Source organism: Actinia tenebrosa, unplaced genomic scaffold (genome assembly GCF_029948245.1).
Source record: "Actinia tenebrosa isolate PJP-AT-01 unplaced genomic scaffold, QUT_ActTen_1.0 PGA_scaffold3__52_contigs__length_22856419, whole genome shotgun sequence".
In the NCBI taxonomy this organism is placed as follows: Eukaryota; Metazoa; Cnidaria; class Anthozoa; order Actiniaria; family Actiniidae; genus Actinia; species Actinia tenebrosa.
In genome coordinates, this window is record NW_028292580.1 from 14,604,154 (window position 1) to 14,628,157 (window position 24,004).

General features: G+C 36.8%; 1 protein-coding gene across 1 annotated transcript in view; it reads left to right on the top strand.

Annotated features, from left to right (window-relative positions):
- Nucleotides 1-24,004, top strand: part of LOC116298179 (protein polybromo-1) — a 29,405-nt gene that overhangs the window by 2,203 nt on the left and 3,198 nt on the right. Inside the window, exons 4-48 of the mRNA XM_031706562.2 lie at nucleotides 189-366; nucleotides 1,116-1,138; nucleotides 1,456-1,564; nucleotides 2,033-2,187; nucleotides 2,409-2,477; nucleotides 2,837-2,935; nucleotides 3,169-3,257; nucleotides 3,454-3,587; nucleotides 3,784-3,913; nucleotides 4,438-4,507; nucleotides 5,084-5,182; nucleotides 5,565-5,660; nucleotides 5,731-5,967; nucleotides 6,499-6,552; nucleotides 6,977-7,054; nucleotides 7,613-7,702; nucleotides 8,420-8,483; nucleotides 8,881-8,959; nucleotides 9,688-9,790; nucleotides 10,164-10,217; nucleotides 10,669-10,836; nucleotides 11,189-11,240; nucleotides 11,535-11,617; nucleotides 11,764-11,825; nucleotides 12,546-12,585; nucleotides 13,410-13,496; nucleotides 13,862-14,080; nucleotides 14,410-14,495; nucleotides 15,171-15,237; nucleotides 15,418-15,489; nucleotides 15,978-16,079; nucleotides 16,416-16,490; nucleotides 16,573-16,728; nucleotides 16,917-17,004; nucleotides 17,634-17,709; nucleotides 17,891-18,063; nucleotides 18,350-18,444; nucleotides 18,772-18,843; nucleotides 19,331-19,429; nucleotides 20,013-20,135; nucleotides 20,795-20,869; nucleotides 21,775-21,913; nucleotides 22,596-22,653; nucleotides 22,970-23,062; nucleotides 23,509-23,729. Coding sequence (XP_031562422.2) covers nucleotides 189-366; nucleotides 1,116-1,138; nucleotides 1,456-1,564; nucleotides 2,033-2,187; nucleotides 2,409-2,477; nucleotides 2,837-2,935; nucleotides 3,169-3,257; nucleotides 3,454-3,587; nucleotides 3,784-3,913; nucleotides 4,438-4,507; nucleotides 5,084-5,182; nucleotides 5,565-5,660; nucleotides 5,731-5,967; nucleotides 6,499-6,552; nucleotides 6,977-7,054; nucleotides 7,613-7,702; nucleotides 8,420-8,483; nucleotides 8,881-8,959; nucleotides 9,688-9,790; nucleotides 10,164-10,217; nucleotides 10,669-10,836; nucleotides 11,189-11,240; nucleotides 11,535-11,617; nucleotides 11,764-11,825; nucleotides 12,546-12,585; nucleotides 13,410-13,496; nucleotides 13,862-14,080; nucleotides 14,410-14,495; nucleotides 15,171-15,237; nucleotides 15,418-15,489; nucleotides 15,978-16,079; nucleotides 16,416-16,490; nucleotides 16,573-16,728; nucleotides 16,917-17,004; nucleotides 17,634-17,709; nucleotides 17,891-18,063; nucleotides 18,350-18,444; nucleotides 18,772-18,843; nucleotides 19,331-19,429; nucleotides 20,013-20,135; nucleotides 20,795-20,869; nucleotides 21,775-21,913; nucleotides 22,596-22,653; nucleotides 22,970-23,062; nucleotides 23,509-23,729 — 4,591 coding nt within the window. The remainder of the gene's footprint in view (nucleotides 1-188; nucleotides 367-1,115; nucleotides 1,139-1,455; nucleotides 1,565-2,032; nucleotides 2,188-2,408; nucleotides 2,478-2,836; nucleotides 2,936-3,168; nucleotides 3,258-3,453; nucleotides 3,588-3,783; nucleotides 3,914-4,437; nucleotides 4,508-5,083; nucleotides 5,183-5,564; nucleotides 5,661-5,730; nucleotides 5,968-6,498; nucleotides 6,553-6,976; nucleotides 7,055-7,612; nucleotides 7,703-8,419; nucleotides 8,484-8,880; nucleotides 8,960-9,687; nucleotides 9,791-10,163; nucleotides 10,218-10,668; nucleotides 10,837-11,188; nucleotides 11,241-11,534; nucleotides 11,618-11,763; nucleotides 11,826-12,545; nucleotides 12,586-13,409; nucleotides 13,497-13,861; nucleotides 14,081-14,409; nucleotides 14,496-15,170; nucleotides 15,238-15,417; nucleotides 15,490-15,977; nucleotides 16,080-16,415; nucleotides 16,491-16,572; nucleotides 16,729-16,916; nucleotides 17,005-17,633; nucleotides 17,710-17,890; nucleotides 18,064-18,349; nucleotides 18,445-18,771; nucleotides 18,844-19,330; nucleotides 19,430-20,012; nucleotides 20,136-20,794; nucleotides 20,870-21,774; nucleotides 21,914-22,595; nucleotides 22,654-22,969; nucleotides 23,063-23,508; nucleotides 23,730-24,004) is intronic.

Consider the following 24,004-nt stretch of genomic DNA (forward strand, 5'->3'; position numbering starts at 1 on the left):
CTGCATAGTTATTTCTACCTCAAGCAATTCAGGATGAGGTTTTGCAGGTTTAAGCAAAGGTTTTTATTTTCATGGAAATAAAGTGGCGCAAAGTGATCATTGTCCATGGATCCAACTTCAGATTTCTACAGTGTAAATATCATAGTTAATTTTACCTTTACATCATACATTCACTCCTTATTTTATAGCAAAGGCTAAAAACAGATGAATATGAAGACATAGAGACATTCAGCCAAGATGTTGAGCTTCTACTGGAGAATGCTATGAGATTCTACAAACCAGATTCACAGGAATATAAGGATGCGGAGGAACTCAAAAATGTTTTCAATGAGAAAAAGGAAATACTTTTGAGTACAAAAGATGAAGGTGAGAAAAATAATATAATAACTGAATTTTATGTGTTTGATATACGAAATCTAGTTGGATAAGGCCAGAAAGCAAATGTTATCAATACCCTTTAGCAACCTTTGGGCTGATCAAAGTCAAAGCATGGCTAACACAGAGCTTTCAATAATATTTGTAGTAAGTGGTTAGTCCTAAAAAGTAGGGGGCTGAATTCACTGTGTTTGTATATAGCTATTTGGCAATGAATTAGTTTTTTTGTCAAAATAGCCTGGGCCCAGTTGTATGAAGCCTGGATAGCGCTATCCGGTGGATAAATCCTTATCCAGTGGATAAGTTGATGCAGTTATCCAATAAATTTGTCCACTGGATAAGATTTATCCGTTGGATAGTGCTATCCAGGCTTCATACAACCGGGTCCTGTAGTTTAAGGTGGGGTATAAACTGCCAGTAGCTGCCTTTTATTGAAAGTTCTGCTAACATACAGATACAATTGTCAGACTGGAGAACCCAGAAAAATCCCTTGAATCAAGGGAGAGACCTAACAAACTTTACTTACATGTGATGATATAGTCCAGGAATTAAACCAGAGACCCTAGAGGTGAGGTGATTGTGTTACCTCTGTGCTACCATTGATTCCCAAAACAGCCAAGACCTTGGTAATACAGTATCAGATAAGAATATTGAAGAGATATCATTATCAGTATAACTTAATTGGAGTGTAATTGTTGTACCAGTGATCTGAATTTAACACCTTGTCTTTTCTCTTGTAGCTGAGTCAGATAATGCCATTGAGGTAAGAAGAGACTTTAAATTTTTTCAAGTAAAAATACCTTCTGGAATATTTTATTGTATCATACAGTGCTTCCTAATCATGCATGCAAAATCAAATTTGCTGTTGCCAAAAAAAGGTTTTGGTTGACGTCAATCAACGTTTCCATAACATTGTCAAAAGACAATAAGTTTTCAAGAGCACATGCCTATAGAATGTTTGTTTGGTGTTCACCAAAACTCTATTTTGTCATCATCTCTCAGATTTTTTAGTTATACAGAATTTATTGACTTAGAACTCTTCTTTCTCTTGTAATATTTTTATTTGTTGTTGTGGACCAGGAGGAAGAGGATGGCGATGAAGATAAAGGTAGTGATTCTGGGTCAGTGGACAAGGACAAATCTGAAAAGAAATGGAAGCCAGGAAATAAGCAAGCCAAGAAAACATCAGGTATGAACTAGTTATATAACACTTTTAAGTGGCATACCATAGAAAATCCTGCATCACTTTACTTTGTCTAAAGCAGGGCTAAAAATAACGGCAGATCAGTAGACAATATCTGTCAAAATTAGCACTTATGGGACCAAGAGGCAGCGTGTCGGTCTCCTAGACTGACACTCACCTCCCACCAATGCTACCAGGGCTCAAGTGCGACCAGGCTTGGTGTCAATGAATTACTTTTAGACCTGCATCTTGTACCTTATTATCAACCATTGGTCCTTGATGTGGTTGATGTTGATATTGTTTCTCATCTTTTTAAGATGGCTTGGATGACCACGTTAAAGGAGGTCCTATCCCTAATCGACTAGAAATGTTAGGAAAGGACCATGATTGTATCAGTTGAATTACTGTCAAGTGTCATCCTCTAAACAAAAGTTCATTTATTTGATTTGTTTATCCTTGATTTGTCCTATTTAGGGGATGATGATGATATTGAGTCATCATCAACAGAAGGTGATTTATCCAGTGCCAACAAGCAGTTCTTTGAAGATATGGTGGGTGCTGTTCTTGAACAAAAGGATAGTCATGGACGGATTATCTGTGAGCTCTTTAAACGACTTCCCCCAAAGGATGTGAGTATAGAGAACACTCAGAAAACACAACTTTCAAATGAGAATGCATGCAATCATTGTAAAGTAGTACATATTATTTGGCATCAATTAAGGCACAGATAGGTTTCAGTTATTACTGTAAAACTTTATATTGAAACCTTCAACATGCCAAACTCCACAGAAAAGAATATAATCATGTTGTAATCTTGGAAATCCAGTCTAACTGTTGGATTTGTTTGCAGCTTTATCCAGAGTATTATGAAGTCATCAATGAACCAATTGATTTAAAGTCTATCTGCTCAAGAGTTAGGGTATGTGAAACTATTACTTCAATAACAGTAAGACTTACTTCCAGAATTTGACAATAGTTCATATCTCATGAAGAACACTTTTGAATCCTCCAAATGTTATTGATACCTTGAAACAATCGTTGGATTGACCAAAGTCTGGGAATGGCTTTCTCATAGATAAAATAGAAATTTAGCTTAAGGAGAGACCATATGAACTCTACTCACATGCATTACTGCACCTGGGAATCAAACTTGAGAGAGTTGATACTGTGTTGAGTGCACAACAATTTCCTATCCTTGGTGCGTTACTCCTACCCACTAGGGTGAAGAGTGTAATGGTTTGCATGATTTGTAACTTTAAGGCACTTTTTTCATTTTAGAGTAATTACTACACTGCTGTAGATGACTTGGAAAAGGACTTGCTGTTGATGGTTAAAAATGCACATACTTTTAATGAACCAGGATCACAAGTCTACAAGGTAAACCAGGGACATATGAGCCAAATATAAATGTTTCAAATTTTCTTTTGTATGCTACCCACTCCCTACCATTACCCCAGACTAAAATTATGCTTCTTTGTTCCAAAATATCCACTTTCAAATCAAACATTAAGAGATTTAAGAAAAAAAAAAGTGCAAGTATATAAAACTCTCGTGTCGTAAACATCTTAAAATAAAAAAATGTATGCGATTGATTGTTATTATTGTTGTAGGATGCTTCAACGATCAAGAAACTGATCCAAACTAAAAAGGCAGAAATAGACCACACCGTGATGGGTGCAAAATCAAGCTCCAGGCTCAAGTATGTTCACAATATCTCGTCCCATCCTATCCATAAATCCATCCATCCATCCATCTGCATTTTTTATATTAAGTAATTCATGAATATCTTTCCCAATTTTCAATTTCCATCCATCTGTCCATCCACCCCATCAATTCATTCTTCCATCCTTCCTATTCCATCCTCTCCAGACAATAAATGTTGTGTTGTTTTGCAGAGCAAGGCGTAGCACAGGTCAATTTAGCTCAGCAGTTTCTGCTCTACTGGAAGAGGAAGATGACCAAGCCATGTACCAAGTTGACCCATCAAGAGAGGAACAGCCCTATGGTTATGAGGACACTTCTAATCAAGGTATGTGTATTTGTAGATATGTATATTATTTTAGTTATGTATTCCTGGCCATTTTTCTCCTCTTTTTCTAATAGTCTGATTAAAGAAAATCCTCTTACCTCCCTTATACAGGAAAATTAGAACTTTCCTGGGGTGGGGTAAAGTCTGAGAGAAACAAACATCTTTTGATTGCATCCAAATCCTTGACCATTGACAGGTGATGAGGATACGGGTGGTGATGATGATTTGGACAATCCACTGATGATGCTGTTTAATGAGGTGTACAAATTTACTGATGTTACTGGAAGACCTCTGATTGAACCTTTCCTTAGACTACCATCACGCAGGTAACCAGTGATATTATAATAGGGAAGCTTATTGCAGTCACAGAAATCATAAATTGTGGAAATCATTTTCATGTATTTTGTAGCGATCGAAAGAAACAATGAAATTTTATTGTAAATATCCTGTAAGAACCTTCTTTTAATTCAATTTAGTCATTAATTTTATTTACACTTTACACTTACACTTTTATTTTATTAATTACAATAAATGAATTTACAAAAATCCAACAACCTGCAAATAGTAAAAACTAATCTAGGCAGGTTGAATGGTAAATTATTTACAATTTTAATACAATACAAATACAACAACATTGATAGATAAAATTTTACAGATGTAATAATAATTATGAACATAAGGCAGTACAAACAAATGGTATATTACAAACTCATGGGCTAAAATTTAATGCATATTGATAATAATGTAAAGAAAAAAATATTGAAAGAGAGTTTATTTTGAATAAAATAATATGAACATAACATTGAGCTAAGGTTCGTTTTTGAGTAATTTAATGTTGTTCCTTCACTAGAGCATATCCTGATTACTATGAAGTTATCAAGAAGCCAATAGCCATGATGAAAATCAGATCACAGATCAAGGTATAATTGTGTTATGTGACGATATGACTGCAGATTTGATAGTCAATTTCTAACAAGCTACACCAAAGTATGCACACATCAATCAACTCAGGAAAACCTGGGACAATACAGATCTGAATGACAATTGATAAATATTATGATATGATTATTTTCAAAATCTTGCAGACATATCCGATCTCTAAATTTCTGTCAAAGAATTTCACATGAGATACCTCACATGTATGTTCAGGTCTTGTGGAAGGGCTGGTTTATGGACTTCGGTCAATCTCATGAAATACCTCGCATACATGTTTAGGTCTTGTGGAAGGGCTGGTTTATGGACTTCAGTCACTCATGAGATACCTTGCATACATGTTCAGGTCTTGTGGAAGGGATGGTTTATGGACTTCAGTCACTCACAGTCATTCAATATTTTAAATTTTCAATAAATTGTTCCACACCCATCAAAGTTCTGCTCTAGGATTCCTGAGATCTCAGATTGTTCATTAGTAGAGGATGTACTAAAGATACTATAAAATCCCAGTTATAAACCCTGGGCTTATGACCGATAATGAGTTTTTGTGCTCTTTATTGCAGAGTGGTCTTTATGAAACTGTAGAGGCACTTCAAGATGACATAGAACTGTGCTTCACTAATGCACAGACATACAATGAACCTAACTCTATGCTATACAAGGTATATTCTTGGATTTATAACAAACAACAGTCCCTTTCACAGTTCCCTGCGCCATCTTGAAAGGTAGCCATGCCTTTAAATCAAAGCAAGACGAACGGTGAGCTTGCAATGATAGAGACATGTGAAAAATTGTCCAAGGTGTTTAAAAAAGGTCTCTATCATTGCAAGCTCACCAATTGTCTCGCTTCCATGCAAAGGCACGGCTACCTCTCAAGAGGGCACAGGGAACTGTGAAAGGGACTGTTGTCTAGGAAAATATTCTTCAAAAAATACCCTTAAATAAAGACAATATTTTAATTTGTTCTGCCAATATCTACTGTTAAGTAAGATAAACCTCAGGCAAGGTCCCAAATAGCTTCTCTAATTTATCATTGGTTTGCAGGATGCAGAGAGAATGCTTGAACAGGCTAGAAAGAAAAAAGTGGAAATCCTAAAGATGATTGAGGAAAAAGGAATCAATCTGGAAGATTTTCTTAAGGTACCAACCACATTGAAATTGTCCTTAACGTCCTGAAAAATTGTAAATATGTATCATATTAATTTTTAAGAAAAAGAAGAAATTCAAGAAGTCGATAGACCCATCTGAAAGCCAGCCCGTGGAAGAGGTCCCTGAGATAGAACAACCTGTAGTACCTGAAATAAAACAAATGAAAGAAATGAAGAAGAAAAAGAAAGTTACTGCTGATGGGAAGGAAAAACTGAAGAAGAAGAAAGGAGAGGAAGTGGATCCACTTGTGTTGAAGAAGAGAATGAGACAATTGTCTAAGGCTGTTACCAATTACCAGGTAATGGGTTACCACACTACCCCATGCCACACCACACCACCCCACCCCACCCCACACCACACCACACCACACCACACCACACCACACCACACCACACCACACCACACCACACCACACCACACCATACCACACCATATAATGCAACACAATACAATACTAAGACTGTCACTAATTACCAGGTACTGGGTTACCAGACCATGAACCAGATTATGCATGGCTTGTGCAACTTTGTACATTCCTTGAAAATCCTGGGATTTTACTCACATTAATGGAAATGATGATGTAATTTGCGTCGTAGGGTGGCAGGTGGTGATGGTTGCCTGCCGTCGCATACCACCCCACACCCATGAAGACAGCATTACTTACTGATCCACTAATAATTAATATTTACTGTACACTGGCACCACATTCATTTTAATTGCAAGCCAAAGAAAAACAACAAAATCCTTTAAATTAAACAAATTAATATTTTCTGAATGTTTGGAGTGGGTATTTCTTATGCGATGTAACAAAGTTTAATTCATCATACAGGATGAAAGTGGACGGTACCTTTCTACAATCTTTATGGACTTGCCCTCATCTGAGGTAAGTATTTGTCTTCTAGCCTGTGACTGCAATCCATTGCATAGTTCTAGTAAATATCCACAGCTCCTGAGTAGAGTGGAGTAGGGTGCATTTGGCAATTAGATGTGTGAGAAGGCTCTAAGATATAAACATGTTCTAGAGTAGAGGTTTTTTAAGAGAGTAAGTACATGTAATATAGCCATTATCCATGGTTTTTCATGGGAGAAGCATATTAAATGTATTTTTTTGGAACTATGCTAGATGTTTTTGAAATCCTGCTTTATCGTCTTGCAGTTTATTATAGATGAAAAATAAAATTTTTGAGAAGCATATTAAATGTATTTTTTTGGAACAACGCTAGATGTTTTTGGGATGCCCTTCTATCATCTTGCAGTTTATCATAGATGAAAAATGAAATTTATGTGCCCTGATATCTGGTTTGCAGGAATATCCAGATTACTACAAAGTCATATCCGAACCTGTGTGCCTGAGTCAAATAGAAGTCAATATAAGGGATAATAAGGTGAATATAGTGACTGTGATAATATAAATTACTCACATAATGTTGCTCTACTGTTGGTAATTTTCACTCACATAAGATGACCAGGAAATGATGATGTAATTTGCGTCGTAGGATGGCAGGTGGTGATGGTTGCCTGCCATCGCATACCACCCCACACCCATGAAGACAGCATTACTCACTGATCCAACCTATGTTTTCTTTCATGCTATTTTAGTGATAAAATTGTCCTTTCTTCTTAGTGATCAATGATTTCATCCTTAAAAAGTTCAAAATCCTACGGCCTACACTGTAATATTTTCATGTAGCTATTACTCTTATAATTTAGGATTAGACACACAGACAAAAAAAGTCATATCATTGTGATAAGTTAGAGTGACCACAGTAAATCCGTGAAACTTTAGTAATACTAAATAGCACAATTTCATGCAAATTCCATTATCTATTGTGTAACTAGCACTATTTTGTACTATTTAGTAATTAGTGTTTCACAGATTTACTGTGGTCACTCTAGAACAATGCTCCACAATTTTGATGTTTGTGTTATTTTTTAACTTCTAGTATTCATCAGAAGAAGAATTGTTACTTGACTTTGAAGTAATGTTTGATAATGCCAGGTACTACAACGAAGAAGACTCCCAAGTATATCAGGTATGTTAGCATTCAGACACCTCTGATGATCATTTTGCAAATGCCAATGAAATTAATATGAGGTTTTTTAATAATATAATAGAATTCAGTTGTTTTATTTTCAGTGAGTTATAAAAATTCTTAAATACGAAGAAAATAGACCTAATTACATAGATACTTAATAACAGTTTGAGTAAAAAGAAAAAAAGAGTAATATGAGCTTTCGAGTTGGGAGTTTAATAACCACCACTTTCACCATAGTCATACCATTCCCCCTCCCCCTCCCCCCTACCCACCCACCCAACCCCCCCCCCCCCCACCCCAATAAGAAAAATAAAACAGTTTTCCGTTGTACATACTCTCATTTAAAATGGCATTTAGACCAATAAGAGAGTGTGTTAAAACTCAGCTATTTTATGAAGATTATTTTGTACATTGAGCCCTTTAGGAATTGTCAACGCAAATCCTGTATTTATATTCTAACACAAGCAAAAATAAATAGTACCCCAATTTTCAATGAATCCCAAAGCTCACAGGACATGTGTTGGCAAGGAGTGTCAAAATATTAAGAAAAAAGTAAAGATCCCCAGTTTGACTAAATGTGCAAGATCCAGGAATCGTAGACATGCAAACTTTGATAATCTACTAGTAGAGTTTAATACATCGTTAATCCATTACCCTCTTATATTGTGTTTAACTTTAATTTTTACGTTTACAATGCCTCTTGTTGTTTTACAGGACGCCTGTGTGTTAGAGAAAGTACTGAAAAAGAAAAGAAAAGCTCTAGGACCAATACATCCTGGTGAGTGTGTTAAGTACTATATCTATTTCTTCACTTGATGGAGATGATGATGTAATTTGCGTCGTAGGATGGCAGGTGGTGATGGTTGCCTGCTATCGCGTACCACCCCACACCCATGAAGACAGCATTAATCACTGATCCTTTACGTGTTAAAACTTGTATATTATTGTAAAATGAAAGTATCCTGCTTGTCATAGCAAGATTAAGGAAACTCAGAGAAAAAACACCATCACAGACTTTGATTTCTTTTTCCAGAGTTCCCTTACTCTTGCTATATCACGTAGGATAACTTCATCTCATATTAATACCACCGAAAATTATTCTTAATCCTCAACATGTGTATTTTTGTCATGATAAAGCTCCTTATCCCAATACTTTTTTTCAATTTTCTGTTCAGTGGCTCCAGAACCAATAACATCTTCTCATTCTCCGGCTGGAGGCAAAGTGTCAACCCCAACAAAATCTGGCAGAATTTCGTAAGTTTAGTTTTAATTTCCTGCTTTACCATCCCTCAACTATATTTTACATCTGACAAAATATGGTTAATTAGTGATAATGATAATGGGTCAAGGCTAGAGGGGCAGAAAAGTGAAGATACCTACCAGGATAAAAATCATAATAATTAAATTCTTTTATACAAATATATAGTATATATATATTCTCATTTAATAAAATCATTTCATAGTTGAAGTATAAAATACGCTCCCCCTACTTTAGAAGAGATAACTTGCTAAAAACTAGTGTGAGCTGTTTTTTCATCTTTTCACGGTGTAAAATTTACCCTTTTATCATTACTGTCTCGGCCTGAGGCGGTTGCTTGGGGGTGGTGGAATGTACCCCAAATATCTGCAATTTTATCCTTTTCTTTCATATATAATTATAGCATTGCTTTAGAATTAATCAATAAGAAATTTCCAATAATTTTCAATCTTATTTCTTATCTTTGTCTAAAATTTGTCTATTTTATAGTTTCATAGTTTATTATTGCAAGTTTATCTCGTGTGTGTGTTATTGTATATTAGATAGTTTATCAATAGGTGAAGAGCCACCTCGTGGATTTTATTGATTAAACCATTATTATTATTATTATTATCATTACTGTCCCCCTACTATAACCAGACAAGTACCAATTTTTGGCTGTACATTGTCTTTTGACCAGCTGTTGTTTTTAGTTCTGGTATAAAACTTTTATTGTTCTATATAGGACCTCGCCAGGAGCTGCAAGAAAGTATTACCAAGTGCCGTCTGCAACAAATGAACTAAAGGAGCTGTGCAAAGAGCTCATGGTCGCTGTCAAAGACTGTACAGTAAGGAAATCTATCAATGTAGCTTTACTGCTATTTTTGTAAAAATTGCAAACCCTATAGTTGGAATTTGTTTTTTCACTGCCGTCAGTCAAAAATATGAAAGGTACTGTCTGATTAGTTTTGATTGGCGGAAGCAAAAAACCAAATTTCAGAATTCAGCTTTCACCTACCAAGTTCACATGTTTACGAAAATAGCAGTGGATAAATTTTTTTTTTTTTGTATTTTATATCTTTAGGAAGGCACTTTGTAAACCAGTCTATGACTGAAAGTTATTATTATTATTATTATTATTATTATTTGAAAAAGGATTAGATTGTCTGATTGAAAACTGGAAAATATTATTGTACTTAGTTGTATTGTTTCCAATGTTAGGATATGAGTGGTCGACAGTTATGTCTCATCTTCCAAAAGCTGCCTTCAAGAGTTGTAAGTACTTTTCTTCTAGATATAACTTCTACATTATGTAGGATTTATGTAATATGGGTTTTTACACCCTTTCTCTCCAGGACTTAAATGACTTGACCACAGTCAATTCCTGGACTTATGGATTCCTGGATTTATCCAAGGAGGAGGGGGGGTTGCATTGGGTGGTACATTGGTTATGGGTTTTTTTGGGGGGGGGGGTCTGCAATTCTTTGGAATGTTATATGTTATACCACTTCTCAAGATTGCTGTTTGTTTAGACATAGTTCCGTTACCCCTGGTTATGGCCTTGACAATACCTATTTCCTAAATCAATCTGTGAATTGCCACACCCCAACTTTTATCATTGCAGAGGTTGTTTCATGGTATCAATATTATTTGTTGTTTGATGTTTTGAATAACTTTGTACATATAGAAATCTTGGTATTGATAAATTTATATTTTTCATTGCTAGGAATATCCAGACTACTATACCCTAATCAAGAAGCCAATAGACATGGCCAAGATCCAATCCAAGTTAAATGCAGATCAGTATCAGACATTAGATGACTTTATGGCTGACTTCCATCTGATGTTTGATAATGCCTGTAGATACAATGAGCCTGACTCACAGGTCTATAAGGTAAGCACTTTAATTTGGATGAATATCTTTGTTGTCATTTATCACATTGATAAAAATATTGATCGGTCATCTGACAATGCCCTTCCAGGACTATAACTTGTCCAGTCAATATTTGTTTTACTAGTCATTTTGATCCTTAGTGTTCAACCACAAATGAGGTATGGCCAACCAAAAACTAAGTTGGCCGGTCATCTTGACCAGTGTGTTTGCAAAGTGTATTGAAAGGGCTTTAGTGAGAAATTCAATCAACCATGATTGGCCTTTTCTTTGCTCAAAAATATTTAAAGAATTCTTTGTCTCTTTCCTTTGGCAATTTATTTTCTTATTAGTACATTTTCTTGGTTTTCTTCAGGATGCTCTTAGTCTACTTAGAGCACTGTTAAGAAAGAAAGCAGAGTTAGTAGGTAAGTTATGATAACAAATCAAGTAGGATTTCTGAAGCTCATCAGATACGATTCTAGTATTTGTTTTCTAAATGTTGTGTATGTAGTACACTGCCTTACCACTGTTGTTACACCACGCCATGCCACGCCACACTACACCACACCACACTACACCACACCACACTACACTGCACCACACTGCACTACAGGGAAGCATTGGTACAACAGTAAAACAGTGGTACAACATTGTGAAGGTATGTCTAGGATGGATAATTACAGAATACCAACATAAGTTTTGTGTGTCAATTCTGTTAGGTGATGAGAATAAGATCCCTGATGTCCCTATGTTGGTCCACAAGGTTTTGATTTCTCTCTATGAGGCTACTATGCAGCATGTCGTAAGTTATAACTTTAAATTTATAAATAATGTTATATAATAATGAGCTACCCTATTAGTCTTAACAGCAGTGCTTTTTAGCCCCAATATATGTAATTATTGTAATAGTTTATATTGATGCTAAGTCTGTCTTCGATTTTGTGCCAGGATGCTGAAGGAAGGTGCTTCAGTGACTCCCTAGTGGAGGTGTCAGTAAAACGGGCTGGATTGTGAGTATTTTTTTTGTTTACAATTTTTAAACACCAGGAAATGATGATGATGACCAGATTATGCATGTTGTTTGTATGCATGGTTTGTGCAACGCCGTACATTCCTTGATAATCCTAGGATTTTACTCCCATGAATGGAGATGATGATGTAATTTGCGTCGTAGGGTGGCAGGTGGTGATGGTTGCCTGCCGTCGCATACCACCCCACACCCATGAAGACAGCATTACTTACTGATCCTTTTAAACATAGTGGCGATAACTAGTAGAAATAGCATGAACTGCGCCGGTGTTTCTGAATAAAACAGTAGGGACTTGTAGATAAATTGGATCACCGTAAAAAGCTTTGTGAAACTGACGTTTCGGACGTTAGTCCTTTGTTGGAGTAAGTCAAAGTAAGTCACTTACTCTAACAAAGGACTAACATCCGAAACGTCAGTTTCACAAAGCTTTTTACGGTGATTCAATTTATCTACAAGTTCCTAATCTTTTAAACATAGTCTGTCACTAGCTAAAAATGTTTCACTGAATGATGCATTGAAATCAAGGATATCTTTGATTGCTGTGTAGGTTGCTATGGGAAGTAATAAGCACCCGCACAGAGAGTTATAAATAGGTCTTTGAGCAAACACCTCATTAAGCATTGAAATCGATGATTATATCATTTATATTTTGTTTATAAAATAATATTAGGGCTTAGTTTTCATTTGTTTTTCTTCTTAGTAAGCTTACCCTGGAAATCATAGGGGAAAACCTCAGAAAAGTAAGTTGATTGTTGTTGTTGCTTTGTTGTTGATCCTATTGCTGTTGTTGCCTTGTTGTTGATCCTATTGTTGTTGATCCTGTTGTTGATCCTATTGTTGTTGATCCTATTGTTGTTGATCCTGTTGTTGCCTTGTTGTTGATCCTATTGTTGTTGATCCTGTTGTTGTTGCTTTGTTGTTGATCCTATTGTTGATCCTATTGTTGTTGATCCTGTTGTTGTTGCTTTGTTGTTGATCCTATTGTTGATCCTATTGTTGTTGATCCTATTGTTGTTGATCCTATTGTTGTTGATCCTATTGTTGTTGATCCTATTGTTGATCCTATTGTTGTTGATCCTATTGTTGATCCTATTGTTGTTGATCCTATTGTTGTTGATCCTATTGTTGTTGATCCTATTGTTGTTGATCCTGTTGTTGTTGCCTTGTTGTTGATCCTATTGTTGATATTATTACTATTGCTCCTGTTGGTGGTCCTATTGTTGTTGTTGTTGCCTTGTTGTTGATCCTATTGTTGTTGATCCTGTTGTTGTTGCCTTGTTGTTGATCCTATTGTTGTTGATCCTGTTGTTGTTGCCTTGTTGTTGATCCTATTGTTGATGTTTTTATTGCTGCTGTCGTTGGTCCTATTATTGTTGCTGTTGCTTTGTTGTTGTTGCTGCATGTAAGTGGTTATGTAAGTATGAGTTGTTGATGTAAGTGACAGAAGGGGGGGGGGAGTATTCCAGAGGTGGTCAAAAAGGCTCTTATTAAGTACTTTCAATACAATTTGTTTAGCGTGAAGTAAGAAAAACAAATAATGAAAATGAATTCATTCAATTTTTAGGGGTTTTACAAAAGACTAGACAAGCTTCAAGAAGATATATTTGCTATCTTTGAGAAAGTAAGAAAGAATAGCAGATCAGACTGTGAGGTAGGTCATCATCATCATCATCATCTTTCAGTTGTTAGAGCAGGCTGAATATTTTGGCAGCTTTCACTGATTTGGGCCTGCTTTCACTCACACTCACTACCACTACGATAATTACTATTTTATGCACACAACGCTCGACTCGCATATTGATTTTTACGGAGGGGGAAAAACAGGAGAACCTGGAGAAAAACCCTTGGCATGGGAGAGAACAATGCATCTTCAAACTCAATCCACATGTGGCCTCTGCAGGGCTTGAACCAACGACCCGACCAGTTGGCCTCACAGTAATGAAAGATAATGCATTAGCAGCATACGCCACCCATGCCACCCTTTATAATACCAAATTTCTACAATTTTTGTCATAGATGTATGACGATGCTGTTGAACTCCAAGTTTTCTTTGTTACACTTCGGGACAAGATGTGCAAGGATGGTGAAAGATTCATTTCTCCAGCTCTTCTTGTCACAAGGCGTCACCTTGTCCAGGAGCTTGACGAGGAGAGAAAAAAGAAAGCAGAGATTGATGCGCAGGAAGATGAGAAATTGAAAGCTCAGGAGAAGAAGGATGACAAAGAAATGGGAATGGTAAGATGAAATGGGTAATGCAAAGGTGTAGTACTACGATGTTGCAGGTCATTAGGTTGTCAACAAATATTGTTTGATTAGGGATGAGGGCAGACCCTTTCTGCTTGAACATAATATTTTTCTATCACAGACCACACTTCATTCCCTTGAGTATCCTTTCTTTGTTTGACTGTTGCATGAGAAAGCACATAATTATTAATACCTGGTATTCGGCACCTCTGCATGTAAAATCCTGGTTTTTGTCCTCAAGTATAGACTATAAATCTCAAAGTTAGATCTATGCAGTCATATGTATTAGAAGAAAAGCATTTTCTTTTATTGTTTCACAGGAATCTACTGCTGAATCTGGTGTGAAAGAACTGTTTTTGGGTGAAACACAGTACTCTGTGGGGGATTTTGTTTATGTTGAACCAAGGTAACTATGAGTATGTATTTGTCTCTTATGAGGAAGCACAGAGCTCAGATTTTTGTGTGGGGAGAGACTCAGGGAATAAAGAGCTGCCATGTGTTATTTGAGAGGCAGGGGGAGTGACTAGAGGGCTGTAGCCTAACTAGTTGCAGATCATAGCAGCTTTGCACCATCAGATGATAGCTAATGTGACAGGAGGCAGAAACAATTGAATCTGGTCTGATCTGACTTACATTAGAGAGAATTCAGTTTCTCATAGAAAGAGAACTGTTGTTGTGCTTCCTGTCATGGCTGCCATCACATGATGGTTTAAAGCCTCTATAGAAGTTTGGCAGCCATGACAGCATCTATATCCACTTTATTTACAGCCCACCACTTGGGTAACCACTGGGGTAAGATTTATCATAAAGCATTTGATAAGATACCTCTGTAGGCAAAACTACATGTAGGCAAAACTACATGTAGGCAAAACGATTGTAGTGAATTGTTGGTCAAGTGATGGTCAAGTGCTGGGAAAGTGTTGGTCAACAGTTGGGCTACTGTCGACCAACAGTAGGGCGATAGTCGACCGACACGTGTTGGCTGGTCATGAAGTACATGATTACCAACCACTTGGATTGGTCATCGCTTATAGTATTCCTAGGTAGTGGCATTTACATACCTTTATACATTTTTTATCAGAGAAGAGAAACTCCATCCTCATGTGGTCCAGATTGAGAAGCTTTGGACAGACACAACTGGAGAAAAGGTAAATAGAATGTGTAGTTAATACAACACAGCAACACTATTTTTAACATTCAGGTCCAGTTAATAGAATTAATGATCAATGGCTTAATTGTTGCACCGTTGATTCTTTGTCATTCCCTTATATTGATTCTTCTATATATTGGTTGTTCAGGGTTAGTAACATTGAGTGTTTGTTTTTCAGTGGTTGTACGGTAACTGGTATTACCATCCAGAAGAAACATTCCATTTGGCAACTAGAAAATTCCTGGAAAAGGTATGGCTGAAAAGAGTATCATTTAGTTGAACATATTTAGCAACGATTTAGTACTGATTTTAGGCAGGGATGAATTAGAGTGAAGTCATTAATCCTGTGAAATAGATATTAGACTAATAAACTTTAGTAAACCTTAATTCTATTATCTTCTTTTGTGTCTATTTGACTATTACATGTTACTAGTATTTTTTATTTCACGGGTTATATGCCTTCACCTAGCCATTAGCAACAAAAAACTAATAACTGTTTATTGCAAGTACCTTTTGTGTTAAAATATATTATAATGAATATATACTATTTGCTTCATCGACCAAAGAATATTGTTTCATTACAAAGCTTTGGGTTGACGAAGAAGATTATTTATTCATTATGTGTCTTACTACAATCCACAAACACTTATTTGATTTAATATATATTGTAAGCATATCATTATCATTTTAGTAGTTACTGTATTTATTTATTAACCTTCTCATTACTTCTCCTTTTAGGAAGTATTCAAAAGTGATTATTACTCACCGTCAAAGCTGAACAAAGTACTTGGCAAGTGCCATGTCATGATGGTCAAGGACTATTTGAAACAGAAACCAAAGGTATTCTGCATTGAACATCAAGCTGTTTGACCAATATATTTAGTTACTCTTTTCCTCCCTTTCTTTGTGTCTCCTTATCTCCCTCCCTTCCACTCTCCCTCCTTCCCTTCCTCTTTCCCTCCTTCCCTTCCACTCTCCCTCCTTCCCTTCCTCTTTCCCTCCTTCCCTTCCTCTCTGCCTCCTTCCCTTCCTCTCTCCCTCCCTCCCTTCCACATTCTGTCCTTCCCTTCCTCTCTCCCTCCCTCCCTCCCTCCCTTCCTTATCTCGTTTGGCTGTTTATTCATTTTTCCTTTAATTCAGCCTCATCCTCATTCATTTACTTCATTTTTGATGCAGAATTTCAAAGATGAGGATGTTTATGTCTGTGAATCAAGATACTCTGTAAGAACTAAAGCCTTCAAGAAGATCAAGGTACCTAGTTTGAGTACTTACAATATATACTGCGCATTGCTTTCTTTACTTGCTCTTCATTCTAATCTCATTCTTATTAAAGGTGTGGCCAACACATGGTAGTCAGGTAAGCATGGTGGCTAGAGAAACTCCACTCATCCCAAAGAGGGTGCCATCTGTTTTTGCATCTAAAGAACAGAAGCTAGCAGAAGCTATGGATACTGATGAGAGTGATGAGTTGGAAACAGACTTCAGTAAGGTAAATACAACCTCCAAGCCTGTTTATACAGTTATTAGTATACCGCATGCCATTAGCTAGCATAATGAGGTTTATGAGACACTTGCACGTTTCATCTTCAGTTATAACCTATTTTGATTAGCTTACTGTTGTAAAGATGAACATATAGTTATATGCAGCTAAATATATATTTATCGATTGTTTGATAGAATGTAGTTCTTGAGAACTATCCCAATGCAGAAATGGGATGTGTTTATTATGAGCAATTCTGTCTTGGGGATGTGTCTTATAAATTAGGTAAGTACCCAACCACCCTGCCATCCATTTATTTTTTATTTTTTTATCCTATCAATCCATCCATACTCCAGCTCCAGCAATTTATCCAATCTTTCTTTTGTTCATCCATCTATGCCATCAATCTAGTCATCCATCCTTTCATTTGTTGATATTCATCCATTTATTCATTTATCCATCCATCTGCCAACCAACCCATCCATCCATCCACTCATTAATCCACCCATTATTTCATCTATCCATTCATTCATGCATTTTTCATTTGTCCGTATATCTTCCTACCCACTCTCCATCCACCCATCTGCTCATTAATCCACCCACCAACCTATTTTTCCACCAACTCACCCATCTTTCAACCAACCAACCAACCAACCAATCCATTCATTTATCCATTCATCCATTCATCCATCCATTCATTTATTCATCCATCCATACATTCATTCATTCATCAAACTACTCATTCCTTCATCCATCCATCCATCCATCCATCCATCCATCCATTCATTCATTCATTCATTCATCCATCTATACATTCATTCATTCATTTCTCTCTTTACCTACTCATCAATACAATATCATATTTTTTAATCTATTGTAATACTCAGTAATTTTCATTGTTGTTTCTCCCACAGGTGACTGTGTATACTTGAGATCAGATGAAGATTATTTGTACATTTCAAGGATTGACCGTCTCTGGACAGACAAAAAGTAAGTTAACAGAACCAGCAAAAGTAATAGTAAAGTATTAAGACCCTAACATCTTTTTTAGAATGCTGTCAGTGTTTTGGGTAGGGAGAACACTAGCAACTTAGTCATTAAGTCAACTGTAGGACAAAATTAGCTTGAAAAAAAACATAATTTGCATCTCTAATCTCTTTTCTTGCTTCAGTGGCAACACATGGCTTCATGGACCATGGTTCATAGGCCCTGGTGAGACTCAACATCTTCCATCCAAGATGTTCCATGAACAGGAAGTCTACCTGAGCTCCTTGGAAGAGAGTTCATCATTCAACAACATTGTTGGGAAGTGTATGGTTCTCTCAATCAGGGACTACGTTAGATGTGAGTATACCATATTCATATATATATTAATACCCCAGTTTCACCTCCTGTTGCTCAAAGAGGACCAAATCAACCTTTTGTTGGTTTATTCCCTTTTTCTTTTCACTTACTTCTCTCATGACTCTGTGTCTCTCAGAGAAGTCAGCTTGGAGCAAGTCAAATTTAGCCTTGATGTTGTATAGGTTATTTATGTATTTTTGTCCATTGGGAAAGGGGATGACCACGAAAAAATCCATTATGGAAAATCCTGAATATATTTCCAATTTTTCATATTTCTTTTTCTCAGGCCGCCCAACAGAAATACCAGAAAAAGATATTTATTTGAATGAAGCTCGTTATGATGAAGAGGAAGGACAGTTTCGTAAACTCAAGGGATTAAAGGTAGATTCCCATTTCAGTTTCCCATTTCTGTTCATTATTTCAATTCTTCAAGGTATATATGTGTATGAGAATATATATATAAAATATATATTTGTACTGTGGTTATAATGTATTAAATTGAGCTGATCCTTGCAGTATATCAAGCAACTTATGCAACTGCAAATTGAAAGACTCTGAAAAAATTCTGAGTCTTGAGTGAACTGATTTGAATCCGTGCCCTGGCGTTTCTGGTGCCATGCTCTAACCACTGAGCTACCAAGTCTCATATGAGACTTCAAGGACACATTAGGTGGGTTCTTTAACATGTGAATCTTCTCTTTTTTGTAGAGGTACTCCCTTTCTATCAACTGTTATGAAGAAGAGTTCTACTACTTTGAAGAAGCTATTTCTCCTCTAAAGGCAAGTGCTTCATCTTTTTTTTTTTTTTTTCTTCTTAATTTTATGTGAAACAAGCTTTTTGTAAAGACTGATAAATATAGATGGAGTTCTTTTGGTTTGACAAAAAACGTGAGATCCCTAAAATTAACACCAAAGTCATTATTGTATAGAACGGTCTGAACCCAGGTGAATGAATGTTAATTGAAGTATTATGATCATCCGGGTGGATGTAGTCCTGAGAAGGACTGTTTGATGGGAATGACGTTTAGACAACCTGAGTGGAAGTCATCACTTGACTCTGAAGATGACTTCCGCTCAGGTTGTCGAAATGTCAGTCAAATCAAACAGTCTTTCTCAGGACTACATCCACCTGGATGATCATAATACTTCCATTAACTACCATAGTCATTATTAAAAATGATTAAAAGTGAAATGAAAAAAAGCACATCACTCACCCTGCTGTCCAACAAGCAAATACATTGACAGCCTTAATTACTTATCATGACAGGTCCCATCACCTCTGTTGTTTGAAGACCAAGATATGATGGCTGCAGGCAACCACAGCACCTCCCCTGCAGCTGCATTGGACTCAACAGAAACTGGAAAGGTATGGAAATCAAGGGTAGTGTAGTGATAGGGTCCTCTCCTCTCACCTAAGGGGTTTTGGGTTTGATTACTAGACTTGGCATTACCTGGGAGTAGAGTTTGTTGGGTCTCTCCCACGTTTTGAGGGTTTTTCTCAGGATTCTCCATTCTTCTGTCCACAAAAAATCCAATTTGTCTGAGAGCTTGCCCTTTCCTGACTTCGATTAACTCAGAGGTTGTTTCAGGGTCTCAATAAAATTTGAAGGCTATGGGTCCCCTATAGTAAATCTTATAAACTTTCTTCATCCTTTTGTATAGAGGGAGGGGTGGGTGTCAGACACAAGTTCTGTTGTTCCTTCTCTTAAAGGAGATCATAATTATGTCCTCGTCCTCTTGATTCCATTTTGTTGCTGAACTGATAGTTTGTGTGTTGGATCATTCAAACGAGGTGTTGAGGAGGCACAGGATGGCTTTGTGGGGTAGAGGAGTGGGGCTGTTCGATTAGATTGTGAGAAGGGGTCTTTGGTCTGATATTCAAAGACATTACAGACTTTGTTATTTTCTTTGTAGAAACTGTTGCATTTTTATTTTTATTATTATATCAGAGACCTAAGAAACCACGCAGTCAATCTGCCTACCTTCTGTTTGCTTATGAGAAGAGATTAGCACTCAGGAAAGAACACCCTGAGTATGTATTTGGTGAGATCAGCCGGGTTATTGGAGAAGAGGTAAATATCATCATTGAAACCACCTTTAGCTAGTTTCTTATCCAAATAATTAGTACGAATACTGAGCTAGGAAAATAGTATAGAAATTATTAATTTTTGAAGTATATTATCGTACGTAGGTTTCATTATTATAGTTGTTTTGTATTTATTTATTTATTCATTTAATTAATTTTTTGGGGTGTTCTTTATATTAATTTGTTAATTTTATTGGCACGCACTTATGTTGCATGCGCAAGTATTCGTATGTTGGACTGTTTGTTTCTGTTTTTTTCACCTAGTTACTGTGTTCTATGCTTTTTGATTTTACCTCCAACTCTATTATTATTTTTCAATACCCTGATGATGGAGAATTATCTCCGAAAGCTTGGTTAAGAAAAAGTATAAAGTGGTTGATACAAAACATCTATAGTATAGAAAGCATTTATCAATTGTCTCTAGGTGAAAGTAACTCAGGAAAAATCTCGGGGAAAATCTCGGGGGAAATCAGTCCCTGATGGGAATCAAACCCATGACTAACCTATAATTACATTGTCAGAAATGGTTTGGGCAAGAATTTCTCCACAAGGCCATACTCCTAAAACCTATTATAGTGTTCCCAGCTACTGTACAACTATAAAGTGATTTGTATTTATATATACTGTACTTTTTTTGTCAAATAGTGGCGTAATGCAACTGCAGCAGTGAAGGCAGAGTATGAATCCAAGGCCCAGCTACAGCTAAGCCAAGTAGATGAGGTAAAATACACTTTGTCAAGGATGGAAGACCACACTTGAAAACAGGAAGGGGTGGGAGCTGAGTTTAAGTTATAGTACATTAGTTTTATACCAGACTAAAAGTGGGGAATGAATGGGGTGTGTCTGTACAGGGCTTAAAATAATTGCAGAGCTGTCGCTGGTCATCTGATCAAATTAGTTTTAGTTTGGTTATAGCTCATTTCTGGCTCAATGTTGATGGTACAAGCTGCACTTCTCTTCAGACATGGTGTTATTTTGGGGATGGATAAAGCTGTCCTTTTTATTTTTGGATTAGATATTTCTTCCTAGTAAAAACCAAAGGACATGCTATATGTGTAATTATGAGTATTTAAAATGGAAGGGTTCAGTAGAATTTCACCAGCACAGCTCTAGAAAATAGATTTCCAAGCAATAGTTAATATAAATAATTTCTAATAATATCTAAGGAAATAGTTTCTGCTTTTAGGGCTTGCAGTGATGAGGTTGACTTTTTATTGTCTTAGAAAAACATGAAGACAAAACATCTATACCCAAATTTCTGAGCAAGCCTTAAATCCCTATTATACACCACTCTCATAATGGCTGATAATTGCACGAAAATGAGGTCACCTGGTCATTAGTTCACAATAAAAGATATAAAAGCACATGAAATGCGCTTATAGAGGAAAAGTATAGAAATTGGCCTTTTGTTTTGGACCTGAATTTGTGCTATCCGCCTTTATTTTGAATGAGCAGCCTTGCTCAGCCTTGCAAGATAACTGGGTGGCCTCGTTTACCTGCGCTCGTCAGCCATTATGAGAACAGTGAATAGAAAGTTGCATAAAAGTATACACTACCAGCTTGGTCATATGATGTTACAAGGCCTGGTCTGATCTATCCTATTTCTTATTGTGTTTTAATATTAGAGTTCACACAGATCACAACAGTTATCCAGTAGTATGTTTGTGTATGACTGCATGTGGCGTGGATGTGACTATCAGTATGAGGATCTTCAAGACTTGAGAGTACATGTATTGGACAGCTATAACCATCTTAAGAAAGCTGGTGAGTAAGTAATAAATGGGAATTAACAGTGGTTTCACAGAGTGGCTCTTCTTCCATTGGATTCTACATGTAATTGGAATTCACCTTTTCGGTGATAGCCGTCACGCCGTAAACACTTTGTTGGATTGCGTAACGGTCACCAAAAAGTTCGGACATTGTTCTCGGATTCCCATACAAATTCACTGACGTTAAAGAGAAAATTTAGATAGATTTCTTTAGTTAGCTCTCTTAACAGCAATAAGAAAAGCTTCAATCAAGAAAAATGATATATTTTACTTATATTTAGAGAACTTACTAAACAAACCAAGTAAATAGTTCATTTAAATCAGTACATTTGTACGGAAACCCGAGAACGATGTCCAAACTTCTTTGTTTTCGTAACACAATCCAACAAAGTGTTTACGATGTGACGGCTATCACTATCACAATTTATACCATGTGATGGCTAGCGCCGAAAAGGTGAATTTAGAAGTTGATTTTTGTGGAGGGTGGAAAACTGGAATGCCCTGAGAAAAACCCTCGAAGCACAGGAGATAGTCAACAAGCAAGGGGGCTTGGGAGGGGGGGGGGGGGGGGGGGCTTCTTTGTGCAATCCCTCCTGTTTAATAGGTGCTAAATAAACAAGATATTATATAGTTCCTGTAGAAGATTGAATCATTAATTTTGTCTACTTGTTTTACAGAGGATGGTTTGTACCACTGTTTCTGGAGCACATGTACTCGAGAACGACGAGGGCTTCGGTTAGTACTGCCAGAAAATTATCATTAAACACTCATACAAAAGTGTGTCCCTCAATATCAAATAGGAATTTAGAAGTTGATTTTTGTCGAGGGCTAGAGGAAGAAGAACCAGAAAAACAACCTTTGAAGTACAGGAGAGAACCAACAAGAAACTTACTCACATGTGATGGAAATTCTATCTGTGGTTTAAACCTACAACCAAAGGAATAAGGAGGCAGTGTATTTGCAGCACAAACCATCCATTCTTCCTTAGTATGACAAATGTTTACTAGTCTAATCCAATTAAGTCTAATGTTGGTAATTTTGTTTTCATCAGGCCATTCAACTCTAGCACCAAGCTTTTCCGGCATTGCAGAGAAATTCATCTGATTGGACCACCAAGGATTGTAGCACCTCAAGATCGCAGCAAGTAAGTTAACCTTTCTCAGATTTTAATGGGATCCCTTTCTGTTAAAGTTGTTGTCATTGATAACATTAGTATCAGATGTTATCATCGTTGCTGCTGCACCTTGATTTCTGTGTTGTTGATATTGTTGATGCTGCTGTTGTTGATGCTGTCAATATTGTTGTTCCATTTTCTTGTTGCTGATTGTGCTGCTGTTGGGGTGTTTCTTCATCTGCTTTTGTTTTTTGTTGCCTTTGTTATTGTTGGTGTTGCTGGTTCTGCTGTCGTTGAGGCTTGTTGTTGCAGTTTCTCTTTTTATTTTTGCTCTTGTCATTAATTTTGATGCTGGTGCTGTTGATATTGATGGTGCTTCTTGTCACTGCTTTTTCTTTTCTTTCTTTGTTCCCTCTTGCTTTTCTGTGACAAAACAAGACTGATATTAATAATAACATTAACTCTTATTTTATCAGGAACTACTTCCCAAGACACCAGGCTGCTCTTCTTGAACCAGAGGCCAACCCGTCCCCACCTCCACCAAGAATCTCCACCCCCTCTACTCCTGTTTCCATGGGGATGCCGTCAGGAGGGTTGGGTGGATCCACTATGGGTTTGAACCAGGGTTCTTCGCAAGGCATGCCAGCACCTAATCAATACATGACAGGACGGATAACCCCACAAGCCATGCAGCAAGGTAGGCTGGTCTTGTTGTGAATGTCCCTCAAGTCTGCATGGTTGACCCTTAGGTTTAGGATTATGGCTCTTTGATATATCCTGTTATTTCCCACAGTTAGCATCATCACATTTTCAATATTCGGGTATGCCACTATTGCACTGTATAATAGCTAACACCATAGCCTTATTTTCATACAGGCTACGGTGTCAGCTATTTTCATACAGGCTACATTAAGGTTTATGCTAGTATTAAGGTTTATGGCTCTAGACCACTTTTTGTATCTCGGCTTACAG